General features: G+C 44.2%; 2 protein-coding genes and 1 long non-coding RNA gene across 3 annotated transcripts; 1 reads left to right on the forward strand and 2 right to left on the reverse strand.

Moving 5' to 3' along the window:
- Positions 1–1,440: 1,440 nt before the first annotated feature.
- On the reverse strand, positions 1,441–8,586 carry cdr2l (cerebellar degeneration-related protein 2-like). Its single transcript, XM_085270784.1, has 5 exons — positions 8,161–8,586; positions 6,059–6,171; positions 4,305–4,453; positions 3,852–4,016; positions 1,441–2,981 (listed from the first exon to the last, which is right to left on the reverse strand). Exons 1-5 carry the CDS (start codon positions 8,237–8,239, stop codon positions 2,045–2,047), a joined length of 1,443 nt encoding a protein of 480 aa, XP_085126910.1. The 5' UTR covers positions 8,240–8,586; the 3' UTR covers positions 1,441–2,044.
- A 1,667-nt stretch (positions 8,587–10,253) lies between these two features.
- On the reverse strand, positions 10,254–25,149 carry recql5 (RecQ helicase-like 5). Its single transcript, XM_085270783.1, has 19 exons — positions 24,983–25,149; positions 24,696–24,817; positions 24,075–24,596; positions 23,146–23,242; positions 21,952–22,063; positions 21,684–21,846; positions 21,527–21,609; positions 17,375–17,596; positions 17,184–17,277; positions 14,002–14,041; positions 13,860–13,918; positions 13,566–13,636; positions 13,341–13,434; positions 13,086–13,262; positions 12,349–12,965; positions 12,194–12,260; positions 10,842–11,063; positions 10,686–10,758; positions 10,254–10,604 (listed from the first exon to the last, which is right to left on the reverse strand). Exons 1-19 carry the CDS (start codon positions 25,077–25,079, stop codon positions 10,480–10,482), a joined length of 3,057 nt encoding a protein of 1,018 aa, XP_085126909.1. The 5' UTR covers positions 25,080–25,149; the 3' UTR covers positions 10,254–10,479.
- Positions 18,174–21,501, forward strand: LOC146575878 (uncharacterized). Its single transcript, XR_014892182.1, has 3 exons — positions 18,174–18,887; positions 20,490–20,608; positions 20,700–21,501. It is a non-coding gene; the product is annotated as an uncharacterized LOC146575878 (long non-coding RNA).
- Positions 25,150–26,345: the final 1,196 nt, after the last annotated feature.

Raw genomic sequence — 26,345 nt, forward strand, 5'->3', positions numbered from 1 at the left:
TCTGTATAAAAGACACCTGTCCACAGCCTCAAACAGTCAGACTCCAAACTCCGGTGCCAGACGTGTTCCGCTGCTGAAGCCAGTGCATGTCCAGGCCCGTCTGAAGTTTGCCAGAGAGCACATGGATGATACAGCAGAGGATTGGGAGAATGTCATGTGGTCAGATGAAACCAAAGTAGAACTTTTTGGTATAAACTCAACTCGTTGTGTTTGGAGGAAGAAGAATACTGAGTTGCATCCCAAGAACACCATACCTACTGTGAAGCATGGGGGTGGAAACATCATGCTATGGGGCTGTTTTTCTGCCAAGGGGACAGGACGACTGATCCGTGTTAAGGACAGAATGAATGGGGCCATGTATCGTGAGATTTTGAGCCAAAACCTCCTTCCATCAGTGAGAACTTTGAAGATGAAACGAGGCTGGGTCTTCCAACATGACAATGATCCAAAACACACCGCCCGGGCAACAAAGGAGTGGCTCCGTAAGAAGCATTTGAAAGTCCTGGAGTGGCCTAGCCAGTCTCCAGACCTCAACCCCATAGAAAATCTGTGGCGGGAGTTGAAAGTCCGTGTTGCTCGGCGACAGCCCCAAAACATCACTGCTCTCGAGAAGATCTGCATGGAGGAATGGGCCAAAATACCAGCTACTGTGTGTGCAAACCTGGTAAAGACCTATAGTAAACGTTTGACCTCTGTTATTGCCGACAAAGGTTATGTTACAAAGTATTGAGTTGTATTTTTGTTATTGACCAAATACTTATTTTCCACCCTGATTTACGAATAAATTCTTTACAAATCCTACCATGTGGATTCATGGATTTTTCTTTTTCACATTCTGTCTCTCACAGTTGAAGTGTACCTCTGGTGCAAATTACTGACCTCTGTCATCATTTTAGGTGGGGGAACTTGCACAATCGGTGGCTGACTAAATACTTTTTTGCCCCACTGTACAAACAAAGGCAGCAGAGTTTTAAGCAGGGTTTCTTAACATGTCTTATTTTTAAAAGTTTGACCTCGAAGAAGAGGTCAGAGGTCCAAAGTACCATGATATTTACAATCCTCATATATCATTGGGGATATGTTGTCGATGCAAATAATGGCAGTAAGAAAAAAATCGGCTAATAGTATTATCACTTTGACTTTTGGATCATCTACTGCCCTTGAAGGAGAGGTCAGAGGTCAAATGTGACACGTTAGAAATCTTTACAGGCTACTTTGTACATGTTAAGAATCGTAGTTTCTAAGTTACAAGGCTTTTTGTTGATTTTTAATAAATCATAAAGTTGAGCTTGATGGATCTGTTTTATCAGAATTCATTCAAAACTTTCCGAGCTGTTGCATTTACAGACAGACTGGCAGCACACATGCAAGCAGTAACAAAAACATGTATTTAAACCACCTTGGCAGAGGTTTAAACAAAAACAAAAAAGGAGAACATGGTTGATGCAGTAGTTATTTTAATCAACAGGAAACATTAAAACAACCTATTACAGGAACAAGTTGGATCATGTGACAGCACAGTGTGGAAATGATGAAATAAATCCCTGAAAAAGATGCAGAAGCATCGCTGCCTGTTCAGGAGGTACACTTTTGTGCTATCCGGTGAGTTCAAAAAGCTTTAAGCTCATTGAGCCATTCAAAAGCTTGCGATTCCTGTTTCTCAAAGACAGATTTAGCTTTTTTTGTGTTATCAGCCAGATGCATGCTGTAAATGCTGCAAGTTTTAAAGCTTCTGAAAGTTGGCCTGTTATTTGGCTTCAGTGTTTATCTTTTTTTTTTTTTAGCATCAGTTACAAACGACGTCACAACAAAACCCTCCGTTCAGATAGTTTGTCAGTTACAGTCAGGAGAAGCATTCCATCCCTTTGGCAGTTTCATGTGAAACAGGATACAGCAGTGAAGGGTGTCCAAACGGTTAAATGAGAAGCCTTTAAACAGTTTGGTAAACTGAGATGTTTGTAGTATCTCATCAAATTCAAATTCAAATTTTATTTGTCACGTACACAGTCATACACAGTACGATATGTAGTGAAATGCTTCTGCCTCACTTGTTAGTCTTTCTGCTCTTCCTCGTGTTCATGTCGCTCTTTGTCTTCTGCAGTCGGGAGAAGATCTCCTTGAACAGCGCCTTGTACTCTGGCGTGTTCTGGCTCAGCCGTTTGTCCACCTGCTCCACCTGCCTGCTGATCCCCTCCAGGGCTTCAGGGGTGGAGGGAGTCTGAGGGGGTGTAGGAGGGGCGGCGGCGATCACGACGTCTCCGGAGGTGGAAGGCCCCGCGGCGGCCATGTTGTACTCCTTCATGGAGGGATCCCTGGAGACGGGGCGCGAGGTCTGCACCCCTGCGTGGCACAGGCTCTCTTCGTGACGCCTGCACTTCCCCAGCAGCTCCTCGTACTTCTCCAGCAGCGCGTGGTACTGTTCGTCCACCTCCCGCAGGATGGACATGCCCCGTTTGCGCACGCCATTGGCGTGGAGGGCGTAGCTCCCCTGCCGTCTACCGGTTGCGTCACGAGCTGAGATGGCGTTCAGGGCTGTGTCGCTGCAGCTTTTTCTCACCGGTCCTCCTTGCTGCCCAGCCTCTCCAGCACCTCCCTCGCCTCCGTCCTCCTGCCCTGGGCTCTCCTCTGGAGTGTCAGTCTCAGGGCCGTTATTGAGCAGATTCTCTAGGCCGTCTTCCATGTCACCAATCAGACACACCCTGGACTTCCTGAGCTGCTGCATCTCCTGGAGCTCAGCTTCCAACTCCTGAACCCGCAGCTGGCATCCTTCTGCTCCTAGGAGACGCTGCTCCAGGCGCTCAAACTCCTGCAGCACAGCAGCACACTCCCTCTCTGCACCCTCCCGCTTGGACCGCTCTGCAGCCATGGCCGAGTGCAGCGACGACACGATGTCTCTCAGACGGTCGTTCTCCTCATCCAGCGGCTGTCGCTCGGCCAGGTCCACGCTACCCGGATTGGCCAGCAGGAAACCATCCTCATACCTTACAGGAAAAAAAACACTCAGTGAGCTGCGTTTGTGGCCAATCTCATTCAAATTTCATGTACAAACACTGCACAGTCACACTATAAATACAGTCCAGTGATAAAGCATTAAAGTCCTTCTGGTTTTTTTGTTTTACATCAAACTAATTTTAATACTAGACCAAGATAACCTGAACAAATACAGAATTCAGTTTTTAGATGATGACTTCATCATTTATAAGGAAACAGCTACTGAAGCCTATCTGGCACTGTGTGGAAAAGTAACTGCCTCTCTTGTTAAGTCAGGAATTAACTGTGATTAACAACATCTTTTGGAAAGAAAAAAAGTTCGGTTTCACTCGCCATACCAAGGCCTCACTGGGTTGGTTATCTAGCAGGACGATGACCTGAAGCACACCAACAAGTCCACTTCTGAATGGCTAAGAAACAAGCAGTGAAAGTTTTGGAGCCAAGCCTGGACTTCAATCAGATTTATATGCTTAAACAGGCCGCTTATGCTAAAAAACCTCTAATGTGGCTGAATTTAAAAAAAAGGAAAAGTGGGTCCAAATTCCTTCACAAAGATGTGAAAGACTCATTGACAATGACTGATTATTAGCTTTAAGGAACAATTACTTTTTCACACAGGGCCGTGTAGGTTTGGATACCTTTTTCGCTTAATAAATGAAATCATGATTTAAACACTATGTTTTGCATTTACTCAGGTTATGTTTGTCTAGTATTTGTTTGATGATCTGGAAAAAAGTGACAAATATGCAAAAAAACTAAGAAATGAAATACTTTTTTGCATACAAAGGACATGTTACTGTTACTGTTAGCTCTATGTTACAGACAGCAAAGACACCAATCATTTCCTGACGCTCAGTGACCTCGGAGCAGTGCAGAGCTCCTTGAGGCAGGGGAAAGAGTGGATGGTCTTGCGACGCTCCTTCTTCTCCCTGCGGACTCTCAGCTCCTCCAAAGTTCGCAGCTCCTCAACCCGAGCTGTGAGACTGTCCACCTGGCTCTGTAGGGTCTCCATGGTGCTGGTTAACCTGCAGGCATGCACACACACAGATCACTGATTTTTTCCATTTTGATTACACCATACCTTTATCTCAATGCTGGAATGACTCAGCATTACAAACCAACATAACATAATGTAATCCCTGATTATTTAAATCCGATTATAGCTGCTCAGGTGGAGGGAGTGGTCTGTCAGCGCAGCAAGGCTCACATTCTTCAGCTGATTACGAAGTGACTGTTACATCAGGCTCGCTGCTTTTCCCACAGAGGCCAACCACGTATAGTGAAAGCGTGGGCTCAAAGCAGCTGTGGGTCACCTGTCTATTTTCTGCTGCGACGCCTTGCTCTCCAGCACCAGCTTCTCATTGGTGATTTCCAGCTCTCTGGCCGTCACATCCAGCTGTTCGTACACCTTTGCGTGCTGCTCGTTCATCTCCCGCAACATTTCCAGCTGCTTGGACAGGTACTGCAAGAGACGCATGTTTGCAATTAAAATGAGAGGATCTTAATGGTTTACATCTGGAGAACAGACTGGTCCTGGGAGCACAGGGTAGAAGTACTTTAAAGAATGCAAACTAACCCAAATACACACGTTTATACAATTACAGTTCACACGGGTTCATATGGGTTAAAAGTTCATCTCGTGGGTAGTGTCAGTCAAAACTGTGAGACATCTAAGCCAGAACACTGGAAAATCTACATCTAATAATCTAACTTAAAGGTTTACAGAGAATGGTCAGAACAAAGAGCGGCAGTTCTCTGGGAGAAAATGCCTTGTTGATGTCAGAGGTCAGAGGTGAATGGCCATAGAGCTTCAAGCTGATAGAAAGTCCACAGCAACTTATTAAAACCAAGGTAAGCAGAAGAGCATCTCTGAACACTGCAGCAGCAGAAGAGCACACCAGCTGTCACTCCTGCCAACTAAGAACAAGAAATTGAGGCTACAAATTACACAAGGTCACAAAATTGCACACTGCACTAATAAGTTCCCACTGAGTATAGTTTAAACACCACAGACACCAGAGTATTGTTGTTGCCCATGCCTGTCCCTTTATGACCACAGTGTATCCACCTTCTGCAGGACAGCACACCATGTCACAAAACTAATCATTTCAAACTGGTTTCTTGAACATGACACTGAGTTCAGTGTACTTAAATGGGCTCCACAGTCACCTCACTTTGGTACATTTGCAAAGCCAACAGCATTGTGGAGGACCCCACACACCCCACACACACTCTTCACCCTGCTGCCTTCGGGCAAGAGATACCGGAGTAATCAGGCCCTCGCTGCTAGACTGCGAAACAGTTTCTTATCCCGAGCTGCCAGACTCCCGAACACTCAGTGACTGGATTAACACACACACACACACACACACACACACACACACACACACACACACACACACACACACACACACACACCCTCATATACCAAGTGGCTTTTTGCACAATGCTCAGTCTTTTGCACATTTCTATTGCCCTGTTGTGCATGCACTGTGTTGTGTCTGTATCGTTCTGTTCAGGTTGGTGTTGCACTGTCTTTGTTTTGTTTTTTTGCACATTGCACTTTATGCAGCGCTGTGTAGATTGTCTGTTATATGTCATATGTAGCACCATGGCCTCGGAGGAACGTTTCACTGTGTACTGTATCACTGCACATGGTTGCAATAACAATAGAGCCACTTGACTTGACTTGAAATTTGTACCACAAAAAATTAGGACAGCGCAGAAGGAAAATGGGGTCCAACTCAGTACTAGTAAGGTGTTCCTAATATAGTGGCTAGCGAGTTTATATACAGGTTTCGCCTGTTCGATACGTTGACTTTGTGTGTCTATCTCTAAGACTGAGAATACATTTTCAGAGGCTCTCATCAGGTGTTTACTTTACCCTCGGTGAGCCTCGTCGCTAACACCACATGCAGATTTTGAGCTGTGAAGAGGCTGACGCATTCTGCACGTGTTTTTTTCTTCTCACACACTCGTGCTGCTTTCTGCCATTTCTTCCCCTCACTTTATACCATAACTGAGTAGGAAAGGAACACAGACAGGCAGCAGCCCAGGAGTAGCACACCTCAATCTCTTGCACTTGCTCCTCGTTGTTGATGTACATCTGCTGCAGAGAGTCCTCCAGCTCTTTGTTGCGTTCCAGGAGGGTCTTGCCGAGCTCCGCTGCCAAATGCAGGTCTGACGAGAGATGGGAGAGAAGGACAGACATAAGCAGAGTTCGCTCTCAGGGCTTTACGGCTAAAACCAGTTGTTCAGGCTTGTTTGTGGATGACTTAATGAAAACCAAGATAAAGAGAACAGGCACCAAATATTACCGTGCATTTATTTTAAAGATCACAATAGTTGTCTTGCAGATTGGTTTCTCTTCACATCATGCTGATAAAAGCCTGCAGTTGTGCGCACAGCAGGAGCCTGAGCTCTGACAACACCTTAACAGTTGCTGATATTTTCTGACACAGCGTGAAGCATCCATTATTCATTCTCCTCTGGTGGATAAAAACAAGCTGGACTGAAGAGGAGGAGGAGGAGGAGGAGGAGGAGGAGAATCCTGCTGGCTCTGTATACTTGGAGCTCATAACAAACATGGGGGAGTGGAGGGACGGGAGGAGACAGAGAGGCACTGACATCCATTACTGAGCAGTGAATGGAGTGTTTTTTCAACCCAACGCAGAGGATAAAAACACAAGCCTGCATGCATGCAGTTCTGCAGGTGTAAAACCCAAAAGATTAGATCCGATTGGGCTCATTTGCATGTAACACCTCTGCCTTATCTAACATATTTAACAAGCTCCATTTGTGCACGCTGTGCATCCTCTCTGTCGCCTAAAACGCAGCGAGGGGAGGCAAGGACATGCTTCAACAAGACAGAAGAGATAGCAAAACTCCAGCCTGAACCGGAGAGCGCTAATGAGCTGAGGAAGAGGCGTTGGAGGAGAGTTCGCACGGCACCTCACAGTCACGGCGCCGCTTCTGTCCCTGTGGCGGGCACGTGCCGAGAGTCTTCTGTTATATAACTTCTGAGTTCTGTGCAGGAGGCCTTGCTGAGAAAGTCATCCTTATCACAGGGACTGAACTCTAACTCCTCATGCAACAGGCCCCCCCTCACAGGTCAGATGAAGCTGCAGGACTAACCACACCATCTGCCAGGACTCATTTTCCATGTTTGCCTGATTCTAATAACCACACAGAGGTAGGGGGTGGGTAGGCGAGGGGGGTGGTGTCACCAAATAGTAGATCCGGCAGCAGAAAAGTTGCATAACGCAGCATCATTTCTGGGGCAAAATGATGCCAGGCTCTAAAGTGCACACAGTGTATTTGTGTGGCACAGTGAGAGCTTGACGGTAATTACGCTTCCAGTCTGACCCCGAAAAGCCTCAAATCTCTGATCTCCACTAAGGAGGCTTCGTCTGGGGCTCCCTAATCAGATCAGCCTGCGGGATGGGAACAGAGTGGGGTTGGGGGGGCTAATGACTTTAGTCTGTATGCTGAATAATGCTGAGATGAAATTCTGATGATGGACACACACACAGGGAGTCAAATCCACCTGCCTCTCCATGCATGCTGCACAATGACGCTACAAAGCTGCTTTAGCGCTCTGGGTCAGCAGGTAATCAGGAGATGGGGTGATGCTGCTGCAGGAGGACGCAGGCTTTCCAGAGCACAGCTCTCCTCAGACGCACTCTCAGTGAAACTGCAGCCTTTTAAAGCCATTTTTCTGGCAGGGCTGGTCACACAGCAGCAAGGAGGAGCAACAATAAACAGTCTGAGCTGCCTTTGCTGCTCTTTGCTTCTTTCATTTTATTCAAAAATCTACAAAGTTCTGGGGATTTGTTGCACACACTGTGCTGACCTTTTTGTTAGGAACATACACTCAAAATAACGTCATGCAGCTCCACAGCAAGTGGGCTGATGGATTTGAGAGAGAAAAACAGCTTGAGATGAGAGGAAGACATTCAGTCAGTCTGACAGGAGGACTGCTGTCCGAACCACCGCTGACAGGATCGGAGTAATTGATGAGATGAAGGGCAGGCAGCTCCAACTCGTGCATGAGTTGCCTTTAAGAGGTGCAACCTCCTCCCGGTTTTCCACCCACCTCTAAATGCATGAACACCCGGGGGCCAGCGGTTGCTAATAGAAAAGGGGTGGGGTTGGGAGGAGTGGGCTCACCTTGCTCCAGGTCCCGCTGGTCGTACCACGGCTCCTCTTCCTCCGTGACAAACTCCTCCATCCTCCCCGCGCGAAGCATCGATGCTGCCGAACTTCCTCTTCTTCTCCTCCTCCGCCGGCGATGTGAGCTGCCGGTGGTACCGACTGCTCGCCCGGAAGTGACAACGAACAACAGCCCCCCCCCCAAATCACTCAGAGAGAGGAAACCTCGGCGGCGGGGACTTCGGTGCACCTGCTCCTTCTCCTTTTTCTTCTCGAAGCGTCCGCAGATATGAAGCACCCCGCATCCGAGCGGCCTCGACGTGAAGCAGGTTGGAGGAGGCTGACAGCGTCTCCTCGGTGTCTCATCAGGCTTTGATGTGCAGCAGCAGCAGCGGACGCAGACTGGCAGCCTGGCGGCAACCGAGTAACCGAGCGCTGCTGGTGCTGCGTTTATGTGCTGTGGGAGAAAAGTGCTGTTTGCAACGTTAGTCTTTTGAGATTCTTCTTCTACTGTTCCCTTAAAGAATTCAGTGCTGTTTTTACCCTATCAGTGAGGTTAATAGACTTTTTTAACAGACCATTTTACTGTGCAGTACTGCAAATATTGATATTGAGCCGATACCAATATCAGCGTTCGTATCAATACTATTGATATTTGGATTGATCCGGCCACTATCCAAAGCTTACAAAAGAGAGATCTGGCCAAAAGGGCCAGCGGAAATTGAAACAAGTAAAACATAATGGTACTATAAACACATTTTAAGTGGCCAAAAAGGGCCGGATTCTTTATAATGTAGGTAAATTAACACATAATCATGAAGATTAAAATATATACACACCCTTTTCGTAAATGATGTTGACTACTGTGTATTTACCAACATAAGCAATGACATTACTCATAAAAAGTGTGGGAGGCTCTTGAGTCCTACGTTAGCAGGAGTTCCTGAAAGCAGCACTACTAAAGATGACATCATCGTTTACTTGACAGCGTCCCCACCAGGGACGTCTCCTGTACAGTTAATAATAACAACAATAATAAGAGACGTCTCACACTGTTTGGTACTTTGTATTCGACACAGACTTTATTGTGAACAATCTGCAGCACAGATTGGCTCCACTGTGGCCACCAGGACTCCCCACAGCTGGGCCTCAGTGGCCATCTTTGCTTTTGGTTTCTTCCCGACTGTGGGGACTGATACAGTCGCCTTTTATATGCTTTCATCATTGGAAACCATGTTTTAGGAAATGAAAAGAAAAAGAAAAAGCCCTGCATCACAGATTCTCCCCCTGCTGAGAGACAGAATATTTTTAAATACAGGAAAATTCAAGATGGACAGTTTCACAGTAGATTGCATGAATAAAAAACAAAAAACAAAACTGGTTCCAGTATTTAAGACGAATAAACAAAAACATAAAATTTAAGAGCAAGTAAGATAGTCTGCCAGAAACAGAAGCATTAAAACACGTGTTTTGTGCATTTTATTCCCCCATTGACTTACACACGCACCCCCCCCCCAGAGAATAAATCTCAATGACTTACTTTGAACTTTCTAATGTCAGAGAAACAACAAGGAAATCATGGCTTATTTATTCCCTTTTTAATAGCACAAAAAATTTATTAAAAAGAAAATAATAACAGCTTCAAAGTCTTTTTGCTCTTCACGACCCCATCTTTAAACACCACCCAACCACGAATGTCATCTTAAACGTGACAGACGGCTATCAGAGGACAACTGTGACAGCATTTTTAATGTTTCCTGAACAGAGAGCTGCAGACACTGTACAACAAACCAGTATTTTAGCTTTCTGACACACCTTTACTTGTCACTCTCACACACACACACACACACACACACACACCAGACAAAAAGAGAAGGGATTAAATGTTCCAGTATGGCAACATCGGAAGATCCCCAAACCAGCTTGCTCAAAATCGCACGCTGTTGTTTGAATGCCAATAATTACACCTCTGCTTTTCCTGCTATGAGAAGCCTGTGAAAAACCTCAGCTGGCTTCCTGCTCCAAGCACCACTGGGTCTGCATAACTCTGCACTGTGATGTAATAAGACACAGTTTGCAGTTTAAAAAGAAGTCTCACACATGCATCTGTCTGATCTCTCAGGCTGCAAAACTGTCCCTGTTTTATTGCTTACTATTTATTAACCCAAGTTACAGTATCAGCAACCATCCTGGAAAACATTTTAAAAGAATAACAAAATAGCAGCAAGTGGACCATAAACCTCGTCAGCAGGCATCTGTGACAAAGCCTGAGGTCATCGTAACCGGAGAAGTTTAGGCACTGTCAAAGAGGAAGGGCTACATATTTCCTCCCCCCATTCATTCTGTTTTGGCTGTGGTTTTACAGCTGTGAGGTCTCTTAAGGTGCTTCCAGTCTGCCTCGCTCTCACAGCGCTGGACGCTGCTGAAGAACTTCTTGATGAGAGCCTTGGCCTCTGCTTTCACTGTGGACCCAGAGGCTGGAGTTAAAGAGGACCAGCACACAAAGTAAACTGCAAGTTAGAAATTTCCCATGCACCCTTTACCTTGGCCTTTCCCCCTGCTCCTTCCCTCTGTAAGAAGGTGAGACAGGTAGCGAGCGAAAGACTTAAACAGCTCCTGCGAAATAAAGAAAGAATTTTAATCATTCTGCTTTTAATCGCAAACCTACTTTTTTTTTTACAAACACAGCACTCGCTCACCTTTGTGGCAAACTTTCCCTGAGTGTAAAAAGGGTCCAGGTAGCGGACCACGATATCAGCTGCTTCCTTAAGTGTTACAGGCTTGGGCGAGTCAGTGGCTGGGTGCAGGGCTCTCTCCTGCACGTTGGGGTTGAAGGTTACTCTCCTGCTGCTCTCATTCCCGGGCCGGCTGCGCTTCGCCGGAGGGGGAGACTCCGTCATGGTTTTCATGTCATCTGTCACCTGGACACACATGTCATGATTGTTCACAAGCATAAAGTCAGACTCAGGACTCCAGGCAGAACTGAAATCTATGGTTTGGCCTGCCAAAGACTCCAATCTGGATATCTTTGGAAAATGTATAGGATGGTATAAATTTTAGAATTTTAACTGTATTTTCATATGTTTAATGGCTTTCCCCCCATGGTCCTAAGAGATATCTCTAAGAGATAAACCATTAAATAACAGAGTGTTACTGTTCCTTCACAACATACTAGAGAAATTTATGATTTTTACAGATGGTTCACAGAACAGATATATTTAAAAATATAGGGGATTAAATGTGTGGCTAAACATCTTTACACTATCAGAAAGGAGTTTCACTGGGCCGCCCACTTAAGATCAAAGTGATCTGTACGTGGCCCACGATGTAAAATGAGTTTGACATCCCTTCTTTACAACATGGACTTTAATGAGGAGTTTTCTATTAAAACTAATATCTATCCCCATCATGCTGATGCTCAGTCTGTTATAGAAAAGAGAAATTATGCTGAACAAAAACGAGACTTTGGATTTAGATTGTGTGGATTGTGGAAAGAGGCTAAATGTGTTTTTCTATACTGATAATTCAATATTGTCTGAAGCTATGCAGGAAATTATAAGGAAAACTGAAGAGTGACAGATTTCGACCCACTCCTGCATACTTCAGGTGCTTTGTCGAACACGCTATTTGGTATTTCGTAAAAGTTGCTAAAGCTCCACTGATTGAATAACTGACAAGCTCAAAACCTCTGGCATTAACATCAGCACAGAAACTGTGCGCCAGGAGCTTCATGTCATGAGTTTCCATGAGTTGCTCGAGCAGTTGCTGAATGTGTAGGTGGCCCAGTTCTTTTGTCCATACAGTGAATGCTAAAATTGTATGCCAACTGACTTCCTGTGGAAAAACCCCAATCTGAGTGTAAGACAGATTATCATGCTCAAACTCTAATCTCTTAAAACTTTACTTTGTCTTATTTTGTCTTTATACATTTGTCCAAAAGTCTTATTTTTGGACAAACTTATAAAGCCTTTGGAGCACTTCATCTAGCTTCAAACTGCTGAGCGGAAAGACTTGTTTCAAGAAGGACTTTTGTGGGTGTACAGACACCTACCCCGGGAATTTCACTTGTGTTAACCTCTTCTTCACTTGGTTTAAGTTCTTCTTCGTCTTTGTTTTGTCTGTGGGAGAACAGGGGGAAGAAAAAGCAGTTAAAAGTCAATAAAAGGCTTTTTTCCGCTATTTCTGATCAAATTAAGAATCAAATACTCTGTGATGGACGTCAGGTCCTGCTCAGATGTCTCTTGAACTGGTTCTGCAATATCAGCTCCGTCCTCCTCGTCATCATCAGGTATAACAATTATCTCAGATTTGCTTTCTACGAGGATCACATCCTCAGTCTCTGACTGTGCAGCACTGCTCTCTCCTTCTGACGCAGCAGGTGAGTGTGGTTCCTGGTTGATGTATTCCTGGGAGATGGAAGCTGGAGTGGGAGATAAAGTGGCTTCGGGCTCCCTCGGCATCTCCTCCTCATCCTGGCTTTTCTCTGGAGTATGTTGCTTCATGAAAAAATGAGAAATGTTGTGGGAACTCTTTGCTGCTTCCGCCAGCTTCTGCTGCTTCTTGCTCATGGCTTTGCCTCCTTTAGTCGGGCTGCTCAGGGAGGTCGTGACGGCATTTGCTTTGGCTTTGATGGGCGATGATGCATCTGTGTTGGCTTCTTTTCCCTGCATAATGGTTTCTCCTGAGTAGCCATTGAAAAATCCGCCGCTTGTCCTACCTTTGTTAGCCCCTGTTTCCAACATGGAGGGGTTTATTAAATCCTTAGCAGTTATGAAGGGGTTAGAAGAGCCCCGTTGGCCTGCCCCTACCCTCTTACGCTTCAGCTGGGGGGGAAAGAAAACATGTTTTCCTCTGAATACTCTGCAGCCACAAAAACCTCCAGTTTTCCTTTAAAAAAAAAAATAAATAAATAAAAATCTGGGAAAGTAGAAAAGCAATGTTACCGAGTACACCTCAGATGCCAGCGTGAACCCCTGCGGCTCATCAGAAAACGAGGATGAAGAGGAGGATCCAGCCTCTTTGAGTTCTGTTTCTCTGGAATCGCTGCCGCTGCTGCTCCTAGCACCTTCTGCTTTATCTCGACCTGCTGAAGCAGGTGCCGCTTTCTTCATCTCTGTTACCTTGACAGAATAATAGAGCTAAGCATAAACATTTCCCTCTATATGGCAATGAGACATTAACAAAAAGCCTGCACTTACCTTCTTTAGCACCACAGCTTTGTACAAGTTAGAGGACTTGCTGTTTCTGAAGACCTCGTGTTCAATATCCACCGCCAAGGACAGACTGTCAGAGCTGAGAGACAAATGCCGACACTTTGAGAAAAGTTAGTTATATGTATTTTTTTATTTATTTTTTTGCAGTATTTTTATGTTTGAGGAAAAATGTTTAAAAAAAAAAAAATCTGAATGAATCTAGATAAGTACTTGAGTGCATCTTCTGCCCCCTGCTGGCCTTGAAGTGCCTCCTGCAGGAGGTACAGGCAGTGCTCTCTGGCCTGAAATACAATATGAATCTTATTAACGCCTTGGAAAACGCTCACTTTCTGCTTTTACTGTACAAAATGTCAAACACCAACGAGCCACAGCCTTTTAAGCTGCTGCGTTTTGGGTTTTTTAACGCTGCTTTTCTCATCACATGGCCTGAGTCGCTGAAGGACGTGTTCATAAATGCAGCAGATATGAGGAATGTGTGCGTAGTGTTCAAGTTTTGTCTTGTACCTTTACACTGAGCTTGGGAATTCTCTGGCTGCTGGCCTCTCTAAGCGGGCAGTCGATATCTACACAGCAGAATAACACCGGTTACAAAACAGGACAGAGAGAGTTATTCACAATCATTTTTACTGTTCGTGTTACACGTTACCTGGAGGAACAAACTCTTCCCTCTGACTGCTGTCGTTACCCTAAATAAACACGAGCACAGGCAGAAGGGAAGCCTTCAGTATTCACACGTGTATTAAAGCCAGAACATAGAAGACAACAGTGAGCATTTATTATATACGGCTTTGGGACCACGACGCAATTTTTTGTTGTTTTGCCTCTGTACACATCACATCACTGAATGTGCAGACTTTCTCATTTAATTCAAGGGGTTATCAAATAATTCTGCATTAACTGTTTATTAAAATGAACTGGAGAAACTAATATACACTCAACAAAAATATAAACGCAACACTTTTGTTTTTGCTCCCATTCCCCATGGGATGGACGTAGAGACCTAAAATTCATTCCAGATACACAATATAACCATCCCTCCCAAACAGTGGTCACAAATCAGTCCAAATGTGTGGTAGTGGGCACATCTGCTATATTGAGATAATCCATCCCACCTCACAGGTGTGCCACATCAGGATGCTGATCTGACATCATGAGTAGTGCACAGGTGTACCTCAGACTGCCCACAACAAAAGGCCACCCTGGAATGTGCAGTTTTTTGCGCTATTGGGGGTCTGGGGACCCAGAACCGGTCAGTATCTGGTGTGACCACCATTTGCCTCATGCAGTGCAACACATCGTCGCATGGAGTCTATCAGATTGTCAATTGTGGCCTGTGGAATGTTGGTCCACTCCACTTCAATGGCTGTGCGAGGTTGTTGGATATTCGTGGGAACTGGTACACGCTGTCGTATACGCCGGTCAAGCACATCCCGAACATGCTCAATGGGTGACATGTCCGGTGAGTATGCTGGCCATGCAAGAACTGGGACATTCTCAGCTGCCATCTGCCCTGAACAATGTGAACCATGATTCATCCGTGAAGCGCACACCTCTCCAACGTGCCAGACGCCATCGAATGTGAGCATTTGCCCACACAAGTCTGTTACGGCGACGAGCTGGAGTCAGGTCAAGACCCCGATGAGGACGACGGGCATGCAGTTGAGCGTCCCTCAGACGGTTTCTGACAGTTTGTGCAGAAATTGTTTGGTTGTGCAAACCAATTGTTCCAGCAGCTGTCTGGGTGGCTGGTCTCAGACAATCTTGGAGGTGAACCTGCTGGATGTGGAGGTCCTGGGCTGGTGTGGTTACACGAGGTCTGCGGTTGTGAGGCCGGTTGGATGTGCTGCCATATTCTCTGAAACGCCTGTGGAGACGGCTTATGGTTGAGAAATGAACATTCAATGCACGGGCGACAGATCTGGTTGACATTCCTGCTGTCAGCATGCCAATTGCACGCTCCCTCATTGCTTGTGGCATCTGTGGCATTTTGCTGTGAGACAAAACTGCACATTCCAGGGTGGCCTTTTGTTGTGGGCAGTCTGAGGTACACCTGTGCACTACTCATGATGTCAGATCAGCATCCTGATGTGGCACACCTGTGAGGTGGGATGGATTATCTCAATATAGCAGATGTGCCCACTACCACACATTTGGACTGATTTGTGACCACTGTTTGGGAGGGATGGTTATATTGTGTATCTGGAATGAATTTTAGGTCTCTACGTCCATCCCATGGGGAATGGGAGCAAAAACAAAAGTGTTGCATTTATATTTTTGTTGAGTGTAGATTGTTTTTAATACTTGGATGAAGCGTAGACTGCCGTTTCCCCCCTTGAGCTGCTTGGCCTGGACTTCATCCACCTTCAGTTGCTTCTTGTTTGTGAGTCTCTTTGCATTTAGCTTTGTATTTAATAACTTTAAAGCATGCTCTGTTGGTTAGAGATCAGCTGACTGGCTTGGCAATTGAAGAATCTTCCATTTCTTCTCCTTCAGAAACTCTTGAGTTGCTTTGTGTCATTTTCCATTTGTGCTGTGAAGCTCTGATCAGTTTTGCAGCATTTTTCTGAATCTGAGCAGAGAGTATAGGCCTGTGCACATCCATCAGCAGTCACCATCATCAATAAAAGCTAGTGATCTATATCCGCTGGCAGCCACACATGCCCATCTATATCACTGCCTCCGCCATGTTTGACAGGTGATGTGGTATGCTTCTAATCACGAGCCGTTTCTCTCCATCTCCAGATTTCTCTCAGCGCTGAACTGTTTTCAGGCTCTTTTGGATATTTTGTGATCTAGCCTTTCTGTTTCCATTCATCGAGCAATCTCCATTTTAGACGTTGTTAATGATGACTGTTAAGGACTTTTTTTTTTTTTTTTAGACATTTTAAGGATGTTTTTCATAACCACAGAAATAATTCTGTCATCATCCACGTTTTTCAGGCGTTTTGATGTTGCTGAGCTGGTCAGTGCATTCAGCATTTTTAAGAAAGAACATGACTGTGTGATTGGCCACTCTCTCTCTCTGATAGTTACTTTGTTTTTTCAGTCTAATGATGCCTCCCTCACTTGCTCCAGCGTGTCTTTGGAGCTCACATTCACAGTTCCCGTGAACACTTGGAATCCACCTCTGATATTCTTCTGCTTAACATTTCATGAAAATAACACAAAGACGGATAACGGGGGACTGAGTGTACAAATGTCTGTAGCTTCCAAACAGCCAATGCGACAGTTTTGTAAAAACTTTCAGAGTTAAAGCTGAAAGTTGGCACTTCAATCGCATCATGATGGCTTGATTTAATATCCACCACAATTAACAACATTTTATCATCGTCCAAAAGCCTGTGCATCTGTAGTTGAAGTGCAGAATGTCTCTTTAATGTGTAAAGAAAGAAAGATAAAAGAACCATAGTTTTAAGCTAGCAACATTTAAATGAAGCTCTGAGCAACGAAGCCCTGAGGCATCAATAACCTCCATAACTCTCCACACACTATAATGACTTGTTTGTTCTTCCTGCTCAGTTTCTACTTTTTTTAAATAATCATGGCATTCCTGCTTTTTATGCTATGTTATAAACAGTTTGGCCAACCTCCTCTTGGACCTGATGAGGAATACTTTAGTTCAAATGTTGTAAAAATTCCACTGAACATGTGGGAGCCATTTAGCAAAAGCAGCATTTACAGGGCCTGATAGCCCCAGATGGCTTACAGATGTGCAGAGGCACAACACAAACACTCTGGAGATGCTGTCCTTACATTTAGAAATAACGTATATATTTTACCCAAAGAGTATGAGCTGATTTTCTCTATTTCTTTTTTTGTGGTAATCACCTTCCGCATGCTCATCTGCTTCTTGAAAAGCTCAGAAAACTCCTTCTTCCTCTTAAAAGGATCATCTTCACTATAACCTTCCCCTTCATCATACCTGCGAAGCAAAACATCGGTGTTAACCTACAGGATCAACCATCAAGTCATAAATGCAAGCGGGACATTTCACACAACATCACTAAAAATCGTCCTGCCTTTCAAAGCCGTAACCCTTCTTTCCTCCTCCATAAGTGTCCGACTGGAACCCGAACGCTCCCTTGGGCTCGCTGCTCTGAGCCGCACCGATCTTGGTGCTGAGCGTGGCCGCTCTCTCCAGCTGCGCTCGCACCAACTTGGGGTTACGGCAGTAGTCGCAGGCCCCCGCGCAGTTCGGCGCCGTGTTGCCAAAAAACTTTGAGATGGTGGCATGGCGGCAACTGGTGGCAGGACGAGAAAAGAGCTACCGTTGAACAGACGAGTTAAAGAAAACACACTCTGCAGTTTGCAGTTGCAAAAAGGCATCATCTCATCTTTCTGATAATGTTTTAGAAACAATATTGATCTTTTAGTTGTTGTGTAACCACCATATCAATCCCCATAATCAATACTTTTGTTATGAAATAGGTCAAGCGCCACTCTTTGTCCCATGAAAAACACAACGCAGTTGCATCAACACTAACCCTAACTAACTGTTATCGACGGATATGAAGGATGGATGCAGAGGCACAAAGTCTGGATTTGGAAACAGTCGTTCAGCGTTGTTTTCTTACAATTTCAAGGTTTTTGAAAAAAATAAATAAATACTATTAATGTCTGACAGCAGGTCACCCGCTTCCTCTGCAGCATGTTTCTGTTCACAATCCCTGCTTTAGACGGGATTTTCTTTTCAGAAAAAAGGTCTCTTGTATCACACTATCATATCCAGCATTACGCAACGGCCAGTATTCTCTCACACACACACACACACACACACACACACACACACACACACACCAGCACTTGGGAAACAGCCCATTAGACGAGTCATTTCAGCAACATACCAGCTACCTTGCTAGAAGTGGAAATGCTGCCACCTTCCCTTTCATGAAACAAAGAGAAGCACTAGAAGAGATGGGGAACGACAGAGAGGCAAACAAAGCTCTGTGAAGCAGGACTATCAAAGAGAAAACAGCCTTTGAGGCAGACAAAGAAAAGTAAGACACAGCAGTAACTACTCTGTATGTGCGCGTATGAGACAGCCACAAATCAAAAAACCAAAGAAAACAAACAAAGGGAGCAACAAGAAGCCTGGAAGAGGGGAAGAGATGAGAAGACTCAAAGCGACTGAGGAGTCAGAGCAGCGTGAAAGAGGGCAGAAGAGCGCCGGATGAAATTTGTTATCGTCTACTTTCCCCCCCTCACGTGCAGTTTGTCATCAGTGACAGTGGAATTAACCCTCTTAACTATATCTCAACCTCCACCGCTAATCTCAGGCTCGCCCGAGCACCACTCCTCCTCCGGATGACGTCCCCACAAACAAATTAGCACGCAGCCTAAAGCAAAGGCACTCAGCTGGCAGCTCCGTCAGGGGAAAGAAGAGAATGACACGTTTCCGACCGACTCCTAATTGCCAACTGGTTTTGCGATTTCTGACAGTTTAGGCTCGGCCAAGTTTCACAAAAAAAACCCAAAAAAAACCCCAAACTAAACAAACAAACAAAGAAACGACAAGAAGTTTCCGATCAGCAGGTAAGTGCTTTTAAATGTTTCTGTGCGAGCGCAGCGTGAGAAAAACAATTCAAGCAGACGAATGTGTAAAATGTGTTTAAAAATAGAGAATTTCTCAGAGTCACATGCATGTGATCTGTAAATACTGTTCATCGTTTTAACGAACATACAGTCAGCTCCAAAATCTGTTATTAATCAGCATCGCGTTCCACACAAGCTCACAGTCTCAGGTAGGAACAGCCCGCATGGTTGGAAAAATCAATCCTTCCTTTTCCCCTGACTTACACTTTCATACTAGGATTTTTAAAAAATAGCATGAAAATATTTTGTAGCATTAATTTCCCACATCACTGTGTGTAGCATAGCTATAATACATGTGGCCCATTTAAGCTGTTTTTATAAAAGTACTGAGTTAGCTCTGTGGCTTTTTTCCAGTGAGCAGAGCAGATATGTATTACTGGATTTTACTGGAAACAACACATTACACTTATACACAGTTAAAGCAATGCAGCACAACCTTTCCCCACATTTAAATTTTCGAAGCCAGGAAGGACAAGTTAGCTTGTGATCATGCAAATCTTCCCCCGATCTCATCCTGGTTTTGAGTATATGTGATACAGGTTTCTGACAAGGAACACGAGACACATACACTTGCATAAATTACACAGTGCAGGTTTACAGATCCTGTGGGTGGAGTTGATCCCTGATCTGATCTGTCACCAGCTCGGCCACTGAGAACAAAGAAAGCTGTGAAACCTGGCTAAGGTATGCCACAGTATCCTGATTTCTAACAGTGTACTTTGGATAGTATTACCACCTTATCCACACTTCTGGAACCAGGATGTTTACATCCAGAATACTCAAAAGCATGTGATCAGAAGGAGGATACACTACCATAACTCCTCTGAATTATCAAGACGTCATGTTGACCCCCAAGTTTCCAGGCTTTGTCCTCAGTGCCAGTGTAATAACTCATATTGTAGTTATTTTCAATAGTTTTTATCCTTTTATGCTTCGTACTGCAAGTGTTAGTTACAAAGAACTCTCAAAACTAGAAATGCCACACGCTGTCACACCCATTCCAGCAATTCAGCACCAGCTCAATGACTTGCCACCCTACCACCGCCCATTGCACACACTGAAGTGTCTGCAGAGCCGTCTGATTAACACATTTATCACAGAGAAGGGCCTCGTTCTGTTCCTTTTGTTAACTCAACCCATATGTGAATCAGCCCGTCTGTTTACCATACTCTCGTAAACAGAGCAGCTTCTCTATTAATCGAAGGTCGGCGGTTCGATCCCCACCTCTTACAGCCTGCATGACAGAGCAGAATATTGTTCCTCCAGAACACTTTTAAACCCGGTTGGATTAAAATTGTTCAGGCACAGAAAAAGCACCAGTGCATTTACCGCTTTCTATCAGACACACGTTTCTTCTCGGGCAGAGATTCCTGCCTTCTCATGACAACCCGCCCACTAAACCACAGGCTGAAAAACTGCTTAGCTCTGACATGTAAATAGCAATTCCACCTCGCCCCACTCACAGTGTCACCAGTGAGCAACAGGAGAAATACCTAGATTGCAAGGGAAATAAAAGAGGTGCTGTATACCTGTCTTCACTAGGATGGATGCCAGAGAACAGACGCTGAACATCCTTGGCAGAATCTGGGTCAAGCTTCAAGGTCTGCCCAACGCCAACCCCATAGAGCTGGGAGCTTTCTTCGTCCTGCTAACTTTTATTCGTGAGTTTTTGGTCGATATGTTTTTTTCCCCCACATTGCTTGTTCATCAATAAGCTGGTCATGACATTGTTTATTTGCTGCTCTCCCACAGTTGTAGTCCTGCTCATCACAGTGGTGACCTGCGCGAGCTTCTGCTGCGGCTGCTGCGGCTGCTGCTGTCGCAAGAGGAAGCTAAAGGGTCCCGACCTTTGAGCAAAAACAGACACAACTGCAAGCTCTCCACACAGCGAGTCCTGATCGTGTTTTAGAAACACACACACACACACACACAAGAATTGTACAGGGTGCATGCTGTGCAGCACTAAAGAACCTCAACCCTTGGACAACAAAACACCTGCCAAACACCGTAAAGGATGTCCTGCAACGCTGCCAAACACACCTGCTCGAGTCAACAGGCTTTCAGGAGAGTCCACATTCCTTGGAGCATCACTGCACTCCCAACAGCGATCCCTGAGGACAGGGCAGGGCCAACTCCAGCTGTGTGTGAATCAGGCAGAAACTTCTTGGACCATACAGGACTGAACACGTGTATGAAACTAACTTTAGGCAAACGGTGAGAAATGACTGGGAATGCCCGATTGGATTGTTTTTTCTCAGAGCTTTCTAAACATAATGATGTGTCACTCTAAAGTAATGAGAACTGGCAGTCAGACTTCTGAGTTAGTCAAGAGCCTCAAGCAGGAAGCAGCTTTCAAAGGATGGTAAGAGAGGAAATCTGCCCTCTGCTGTCCAGAAACAGAAATGCACTCTTTATCTAAAACTGCACGTTACATACTGTGGAACAGGTGAAGGCGTTATGTTATGATGTAATGCTTTAAGCCTGCACTTATTGTCAGTTATGCTTTGATCTGTTTGTAAATAATAATAAAAATAACAATAATTATAACCTGTCACCGCATGTGTGAATCCTTTACTTACCCTTCTTGTTCACAAAAAGACACCATGGCTTCAAAGTCAGTCATTGCGGTTTTGTCAGTGTCCTTTGCAAAGCCCCGTTTTTCCTGCAGACACATTTAAACACATATAAAAACTGTGCAGCAAAGAGCTTTCCATCCTGCTCTGCTGCTAATCTGACCTGCTTTCTTGCCACTTCCTGCCGAATGAGGAAATTAATTTGCTCCTTATCTCTCGGGGAGTAGTATGTGCGACAGGCGGAGGGCAGGCCATCTCTCCCCGCTCGCCCAGACTCTTGGTAGTAGCTGGCCAGAGACTTAGCGAGGTTCCAGTGAGCTACAAATCTGCAGAAACATTTGAATACACAATGGCAGGGGAAAAAAAAAAAAAAAAAAAAAAAACTAGATACAAGAAGAATGCGAGTGATAACTGTGCATTTGCAGCCTCACCTGACATTGGCCTTATCTACTCCCATGCCAAAGCTGATGGTAGCCACAATAACCAGCACTTTCCCCTGCATCCACTCATTCTGTACCCCTGTCCGATCTGTTGCCTTCAAGCCTACAAAAGTAGAGCTCAAACACTCAATTTTACACATCCTATACACAGATCAGGCATAACATCATGACCAGCTGCCTAATATTGTGCTCATTCTGCTTTTGCTGCCAAAAAACAGCCCTGACCCATCGAGGTATGGGACTCCGTTAGACCCAGAAAGGTGTGCTGTGGTGTTGGGCACCAAGATGTTAGCAGCAGATATTTTAAGTCCTGTAAGTTGCGAGGTTGGGCCTCCGTGGATTGGACTTGTTTGTCCAGCACATCCTTGGGCAAGACACTTCACCCGTTACCTACTTGTGGTGGTCAGAGGGCCCGGTGGGAGGCAGCCTCGCCTCTGTCAGTGCGCCCCAGGGCAGCTGTGGCGGCTGTAGCTTGCCATCACTAGTGTGTGAATGTGTGTGTGAATGGGTGGATGACTGAACATGTAAAGCGCTATACAAATACAGGCCATTTACCATTCAAACAGGCCACAGCCATCAGAGAATACAAGTCCCATGAAGGGGTTAACATAGTCTGAAGCAATGCTTAGGTAGTTGGTACAAGTCAAAGTAACCCAAAGTCACCCAAGGGATCCCAGCAGAACATTGCCCAAAGCACAACACTGCCTCTGCCAGCTCACCTTCTTCCTATAGTGCATCCTGGTATCCTGTTCCCCAGGTAACTAAGCATCTGACCATCCACAAAAAATGTGATTCAGACCAGGCCACCTTCTTCCATTGCTCTCTGGTCCAGCAATTTGAGCTACAGTAGCTAATCTCTTGGATAGCCAGCCTTCATTACCCCCGGTTCACCACTGCTCCTTTCTTGGAACACTTTTCATAGATACTGACAACTGCATCTAGGAACGCCGCACAAGAGATGTAGTTTTGGTGATGCTCTGATCCAGTCCTTTCCTGCTAACACATGAACTTTGAGGACAAAATGCTCTCTAATATTTCCCACCCACTATGAGGTGCCACAATGAAGGATTAATGAGTGTTATTCCCTTTACCTGTCTGTGCTCATAATCTTATGCCTGATCAGTTTATATAGATGTAAAAAAACAAAACAAAAAAAAAAGGAGGTAAAAAATAAAATAATTTTACCTGCATGATACGGCTTAGCTACGACTCCAAGCTTCGTCAGCTGGTGAGCTACCGTCTCACAACCTTCCCTGGTCCGACAGTACACAATCCCACATCCCTGTTTACGAACATCAGACAGTTTGATTAAGCCAGAGTTTGCATGAAAGAAAATGGCAAAGAGTGTTATTCCTCCACTCTAGGCAACAAAATCAGTTGTATTCACACAAGAAAATGCTGTGTGAGCTCAATCAAGCCGTTAATAACAACAGAAATGTTATAAAACAGAGAAAAGGCACACAAACAATCCTGAAATAAAATTTAACAAAAAGTCATTCTAGAAGTAAAACATACAGCTGCTAAAATGCTTCAATAATTAAAAACTTGTTCTGTTTTTTTATTTTTTTTATTTTATTATTATTATTTTTTTAATGTAAATGGCAAAGTCGTTTAAACCTTTTTATAAGTGATGCTTAAGGATGGGAATTGATAGGAAATCAACCACTTTAAAGAACTCTACCAATTCTGCCACAATAAGTATTCAAATATCCATCCAGAATTAAACTAGAAGCTAACTGTTGGGTACCAAAAGCATCTGGTCAACATGCAACTTGCTAAGGGACATTTAATCTAATCTAATTATAGGGGTTGTATCTATTTATGGAGCCTGTATCTACACTTTCGACACTGTGTGGATCAGAGAAAATCCCAAGTCAATTATTTTGCACCCAATTCTTGTTTTTTAAAGTCACATACAATCATTCCCCAATGCAAAAAGAACAGTTTAAAAAAAAGTAATTAAAAGCTCAGAATTTGCATGACATTCATGCCCATGATGAGTATTTTTAAACTTGTGGCCAAAAATGTAAACCCCTTAGGCAAACTGTCGCTACTCTATCTGAATATTTCTGTTTGTAAAAAGGATAACACATGACAGCCTACAGTCTACAAACCTGTCCGTTAGATCCACCTCCAAGTGATAATGTTTTCTTAATGAAGGCACAAAGGTGGACGTATGGGTTTGGCAGCAGCTCCCTGAAAATCACATCATAGTGCAAGTTACTCCGGAAGACGGGTGTAAGAAAAGAAAGCGGCGAGGACAGCCTCAGGGACTGAATGATGTCCTCCTGTACATTCTTGGGTGCTGTTGCTGTTAAGGCCAAACAGGGAACTCCTTGCAATCGAGCCCGCAGTTCACCCAGCTTGAGGTAGTCTGGTCGGAAATCATGGCCCCACTGCGAGACGCAGTGAGCCTCATCCACAGCCAGGTAAGACAGCAAGCCACGGGAGCACAGGTCCATCAGGCAGGGCTGGAACGCGGGCGAGGCCACCATCTCTGGAGTGATGTAGAGAAGCTTTAGCTTCGGGTTGCTGCTCCCCAGGTCGGCCAGGATCAACCGGCGCTCACTCACTGGGAGCTTAGAGTTGATGGAGCAGGCAGGGATGTTTAACTCCTTCAAGTGATCCACTTGGTCCTGGATAGAAACACGAACAGGGGTTAAAGCAAACCTGATACTGCAAAACTTATTCGAAGGTTTTGGATTGGAGCTCAGGAGCTAGAGACAGACGCTAACCTGAATGAGAGCGATTAACGGGGATATAACCAGAGTAATGCCCTCAGCAAGCACTGCAGGCAGCTGGTAGCAGAGCGACTTTCCTGCTCCAGTAGGCATGCACACAAACACATCCCTGTCACCTGCAGGAAGACCACAGAGACCCCCGTGTTACACATTATTCTGTCTCTCACTGTCTGTGAAAACCAACTGAACCTCACATTCAAAACTAAAGACAAACAGCAGTTATGTTAGCTTGCTAACGTTCATCTAACAGAGAGGCAGACAGGAAAAATGAGCCGACTTACCTCTTTGGACTGCTTTAACAACATCTTCCTGCAGTTTAGACCTGAAGGTGTCGAACCCAAAGTGGGTTTTTAAGGCCTGTTTTAAATTTGTTGTCATCGTTTGACTACCTGCTGGGAACTCATATAAATCTTCTTAGGCATCGTCGCGCAGTGATTGCGTCATCACGGGCGCGTAAAACAAAAAAAATGTAAAGAAATATTTTGTTTGTTTGCTTCTTTTAACGGCGTTAAATTCAGTTTGAATATATTTGTTATAGAATTATTTGATTTAATTTTTTTGATTAAAATTGTATGCGTTATTTTGTATCTGCATTTTGTCATGGTGAAAGAGTTAGAGTTCTGTGATTGGTCCCGCTGATACGCCTTTCAGCTTCTATCGATAACAAATAAGTCCTGAATTTCCTAAAAATAAATAAATAAATAAATAAATAAATAAATAAATAAATAAATAAATAAATAAGGACCTTTAAACCATACAAACGTCACATGCAAATTATGGAAAAATTCTGTAGTTGTACTGAAGAGGATTAGTATGGAAGAGGATTATGGCCACTGGGGGGGAAAAGTGGGCACATGTTTTTTTGTTTTTCTTCTTCTTTTCCAGAATTCTGAGAAAAAAAGTCTGAATTCTATGGAAAATTAAAGGTCAGAATTCAAACTTTTTTCTCAGAATTTTCTTTTTTTTCCCTCAGAATTCTGACTTTTTTTCCCTCTGAATTATTTTCAAAATTCTGACTGTAATCTCAGAATTCTGACTTTTTTCTCAGAATTTTCTTTTTTTTTTCCCCTCAGAATTCTGAAAATAATTCTGATGAAAAAGTCAGAGTTCTGAGATTAAGGTCAGAATTCTGAGAAAAGAAAGTCAGTCAAAAAATGAGGGAAAAAGAAAAGAACTATTTTCAGAATTCTGACTTTTTCCTCAGAACTCTGGAATAGAAGAAAAAAGACGTGCCCACTTTTTTCTGGTGGCCCTAATCCTCTTCCGTACATTTACATTGTTTAGGATCATCGTCATGTTGAAAAATGAAGCCACTACCAATCAAATGTTTTCAAGGTTTTGTTGCATCATAGATTATAATGTAATCTAGTTCTTTTTTTCAGTTTTCTTTTCTTTCTGCTTTTAATTTTATCAATCTTGATTAGATCCCCAACACTGCTAGCTAAAATAGAGCCCCAAAACATGACAGGGCCTCCACCATTTTGCAGATGGCTGTAGACACTCACTATTGTATTTCTCTCCTGACTTCTCCCATACATATTGACAACAATTTCAACCAAATACTTCAAACTCACATTCATCACTCTATAAGACCTGTTGTCACAGACTTTCAATCCAGTTCTTTTGTCATTTGGAATGGCTCAG

The sequence above is a fragment of the Mchenga conophoros genome, linkage group LG4 (assembly GCF_057382185.1).
Source record: "Mchenga conophoros isolate Kocher_MC1m ecotype Shallow Benthic linkage group LG4, M_conophoros_male_GT1.1, whole genome shotgun sequence".
Classification (NCBI taxonomy): Eukaryota; Metazoa; Chordata; class Actinopteri; order Cichliformes; family Cichlidae; genus Mchenga; species Mchenga conophoros.

Bases quoted from the DNA above. Each gene is read 5' to 3' on its own strand.
- cdr2l (XM_085270784.1), bottom strand. From the start codon at position 8,239: ATGCTTCGCGCGGGGAGGATGGAGGAGTTTGTCACGGAGGAAGAGGAG. The intron at 4,017-4,304 runs GTGACCCACAGC...GCATGCCTGCAG, and splicing joins TCGCAGCAGAAAATAGACAG to GTTAACCAGCACCATGGAGA. The intron at 2,982-3,851 runs GTCACTGAGCGT...TTTTCCTGTAAG, and splicing joins GAGCTCTGCACTGCTCCGAG to GTATGAGGATGGTTTCCTGC.
- recql5 (XM_085270783.1), bottom strand. From the start codon at position 25,079: ATGACAACAAATTTAAAACAGGCCTTAAAAACCCACTTTGGGTTCGAC. The intron at 13,919-14,001 runs GTAACGTGTAAC...TCTGCTGTGTAG, and splicing joins GGAAGAGTTTGTTCCTCCAG to ATATCGACTGCCCGCTTAGA. The intron at 11,064-12,193 runs GTAGGTGTCTGT...ATGTGTGTCCAG, and splicing joins ACACAAGTGAAATTCCCGGG to GTGACAGATGACATGAAAAC.